The 4,015-nt window shown below is 37.6% G+C and overlaps 1 protein-coding gene across 1 annotated transcript; it reads right to left on the bottom strand.

The window, feature by feature from the left end:
• Positions 1 to 428: 428 nt before the first annotated feature.
• On the bottom strand, positions 429 to 2,173 carry LOC140321113 (1-phosphatidylinositol 4,5-bisphosphate phosphodiesterase beta-1-like; the record flags this gene model as incomplete). Its single annotated transcript, XM_072397985.1, has 3 exons — positions 1,979 to 2,173; positions 1,803 to 1,892; positions 429 to 486 (listed from the first exon to the last, which is right to left on the bottom strand). Coding segments are annotated over exons 1-3 (240 nt in total), but the record flags the coding sequence as incomplete, so codon positions are not given.
• Between the last annotated feature and the right edge of the window lie 1,842 nt (positions 2,174 to 4,015).

The following is a 4,015-nucleotide window of genomic DNA, read 5'->3' on the forward strand; positions in this document are numbered from 1 at the left end:
CACATAATGAAGGTGAGGGTAGTGGTGGAGTGGTGGATGTGATACGTAAGTTAACCTGTTGCCTTGTCCTGCATAGGCAATACATTAAATATGGAAAAATTATTTTTTGTTAGTTGGCTTTTTTACATGAAACCTTACACCCGTGTCGCCTGAGATAAATTATCTATGGTTTAGGCTTCTACAGGCATACTTCCTGTTTGTTGCCGAAGATTGGATATTTACGTTGCAAACTGATCATTTTCATCTGCAAATGCAATGATGTTTCCACTATTTAATGTATTGCAGTCATTATCCAATTAAAACAAAGATGCAGCAATCATATCATAAAACAATAAAACGAGTCTGCCCAGCATGGACCAGTAACCAAGTATTCACCATTAAAAGGAATACATGGATATTTCATACACACAATAAAAACATAGACACACCCTTTTAATGTACTGCACCACTTCCTGGATATACGATCGAATCATCTCGGTCTTCTCCCTGTGAAGAAAATACAAAGGTCCCAATAAATACAGATATATTATAAAATTAAATCATGCAACAAAACAGAACATAAAATTGGATAAACTGTTATTTTTACAAACAGTAACATTTTTCATGATGGGCTGCTTTCCCTAAATAAAGATACTTTGCCATTCAGGTACTGACCAGAGAATGACCTGCAATCAATAACATGTACAGGTCCTTTTATTACACATTGCTCCTGATTCAGCCCTACATTCACAGCTTTTAGAAGAGGGAAATCTTCCAGCACCAGAATTTTTTTGGGTGTCAAGACCTGCACAGGAAGCTGATCCTGGTAGGTATGTCACAATGAACAATGTCCTTTTGGAACACCAACCATTCACTATGCATAATATTATAACACAGTTTTCATGGTATGTTCTCTTGAAACACATAGACATCTGCCTTGACATTGAAAGGATACTTGGTGGTTCCTGATCTCTAGGCTGAAGGTTCCCAGCCCTCCCCTGTATTTACCTAAATATTCTGCAATTGGACAACCTTTTTCTCAGTTTAGGGACTACAATCCTTAGGACAATTAAGACATGATAAAATGACACTTCTGACATGATAAAATGTTAGGATATGGAGTGAATTCAACTGCTGATCAAATGTAAGCAAATTTTTTGGGTTCCTCATTGGACATATTGGTAAATATCAATCCAACGTTGTGTCGTGTACAAACAATCAGTAAAATCCAGCAAAGAACTCCCATGTGTTCCATGGTTCACCCATATGGGGGGGGGGGGGGGGCAGAATACTGTAAACACATGTGCTGTATTTTGGGTCTTCTGACTGAGCAACAAATAAGAAAATTGTTTGTATCCATAAAGCCAAAGATCCTTCTCTCAAACCTTAGCTCAAATAGTGAAAATGGTGTCTTTTTAATAAAGTCCTCCAAGATTGGAGAAGCAAGACTATCATGGAAAAACTTAGGTAATCCTGCAAACCTGGCCCAAGATTGAAAACATTTGTCAATTGGAGAAAAATTACTTTTAAATAGGAAATTAGTTTATAAGAAACTTTCACTTTGTCCATTCAGGTATAGAGAGGCAGCAAGGGAGTGAAAAGACAGCGAGAATTGGTGAGTATACTTTGCTGGGGGACGTGTCACTTACAAACTTCAATACAAATTCAATGAAATTGATCCAAAACATTATTGCTGCCATTTAAATTAAATTTTGCTGCACTGATCTATTAAATCTCCTTTGTTTGCTTTGGTTCGATATCACTGCAAATCCATGCGGCAATACCATAAAGAACAATTTTATAAGAGGACGATCCATACTTACTCTTCCATTTGATTTTTGTCTTTTGATTTGGTTTCTGTGACCTTTTCTTGTCGTTTCTTGTCCATCTTCTTTTTTAACTCTTTCTTTTCTCTAGAAGAAAAAATGACGAAAGATGAAACATGACAAAAGTCTATGATCTTAGTGACCATGGTATAGAATATAAGCCAGCTGCTTACTTCTCACAGGTTTCCTTCAGTTTTTTTAGCTGGCTGTTCTGGCACTCCTCTGCCACATCTGTGAGTTTCTGGATGAGCTGGAACAGAGACATGAGATGTTAGTGAATAGAGATGGTATGTACAACACTAATCATTACAAATAACTATGTGTTTCAGGGGCACACATGTGTTGAATAGTCAATGTATTCTACTAGGTATTTTCTCTTCTAGGCACATGAGGTCAGAGGCTTAGATACTATTCATAAAGCTGGTATGCTATTAAGAGGACCACATGGGAGGGTGCAGGTGGTCTTGGGTATACAGAACCATACTGTTGGTATTCTAAAAGTAATCTCACCGAAGATAAAAATTAGAATTAGCTGTTCAGTACAGACCTTCTCTCTACGTGTTCTATTACATTCTTTAGACTGCACAGATTGCAAGTCAGAGTGGTCTGCATATACTTCCAATAAACATTAGATTGCAGTCCTCAGATCTGGCAGCTTTCATTAGATGAGCTAATGTCTTTGGGGCACCTGCAAACACTGCTGGCCAAGGCAAGATGGAAGGAGCTACTGGAAATGTAAGAAATTTTTTATGATCACTTTTATTTTCCCAGAACTGGAAGTGTCTTCACCTCACCTCTTCCATTCCTCCATGTAGGCTAAATTTGAGCAAATGTACAATGTGACCATTTGAGTTTGGCAAACAAATATTTGGCATAAAATACCTAAGAACTATCAAATTGTGTCTACACATCCGGCCAAGTACTATTATGAGCTAATTCCTTAGGTCTACTTCTGCCCAAAAAAAAAAAAACTCCAAATCCAAATTTGTCATTTGCTATATGCTCATATGAAGCCAAACTTTACACAAAATGTACATAAATTGCTTTTGCTAATCTTCAGACAGTTTGTTCAGTTTGGATTTTTTTTATTTGTTACAGCCGGAACGTTTTTTATCCCCTCAAATCACAAATCCAAACAAATCCACATTTTATATGATTATAATCAGTTGTCTACAAGTGTGTGGCAACGTGCAAGTAAAAAAAATTAATTACTAACATAGGAAAAAATGTATAAAGATAGGAGTAGTGTACAACCCTGGTTCTGTTTAACACCTTAGCTTATGTGTCAATTCCACAAGTTTGGACCAGGGGGGTCGTACAGTGCTTGCTGACAATACCCAGTGACAGCAGAAGAGCCTGTACAATGCCAAATGCAGCAACAGAATGACTAATAGGGCCTGGCAGATAACAGGAGTACCAGTTGCTGGCATTAGGGATGAGCAGAGAAGGTGTCTGTCATGAGCTCAGTCAACAAAGATGTAATTATTACAAGTTCCCTAATCTCATAAATCTAAATGGGGATATGCTCTGTGTACAGTTTTCCCATGGATAATTCATTTAAAGCTGAACTCCAGCTTTAGCTTCTGTCTTGCACAGTTGTACAGAAAGTGTTTATTCTGATTTTACTGAACAAATTGAGCTTCTAACAATTCTAGAAGTCAAAGTACTCTAGAAGTCAAAGAGAATCCACCTTGTTTCTTGGCATGAGGATATCTACCGTCATCTAGTCTTTTCATCCCCCTATTTCCCTGACTATCCTTTTCATTCATTGGGTTTCACCTTTTTCAATCATAGCTCAGCATCACATGTAGGCAACCACAAAGGGAACACCCACTCCTTCAAGGAGATATTTCCCCATTATAGCAGAATAATATTTGCATTACTACTCCTAAACGACAGCCCACTGCTTGCAATAGGACCGATTGCTCTTGAGAAGCACAATACTGTGCTGTGATGTTTCTAAAAAGCTATGTATACCTTCCTGCTGGTTCCTTCCACCCTTCATGATCTGTTTACATCGCACAGAAAAGACCTGTAATAACCTGTAATAACAAAACTGGGTCAACTATGTAAAAAAAAATAAATAAAGCTATACATTTAATGACTGATCTTTTTTCTACTAAAGTTTAACAACTGGTGACCAAAGACTGATGGCTGGGTGCACAGCCAAATAAACAATCAATATCTCTGGCATGACCAACAATCAGCCA

This window comes from Pyxicephalus adspersus, unplaced genomic scaffold, assembly GCF_032062135.1.
Source record: "Pyxicephalus adspersus unplaced genomic scaffold, UCB_Pads_2.0 Sca756, whole genome shotgun sequence".
NCBI lineage: Eukaryota > Metazoa > Chordata > Amphibia > Anura > Pyxicephalidae > Pyxicephalus > Pyxicephalus adspersus.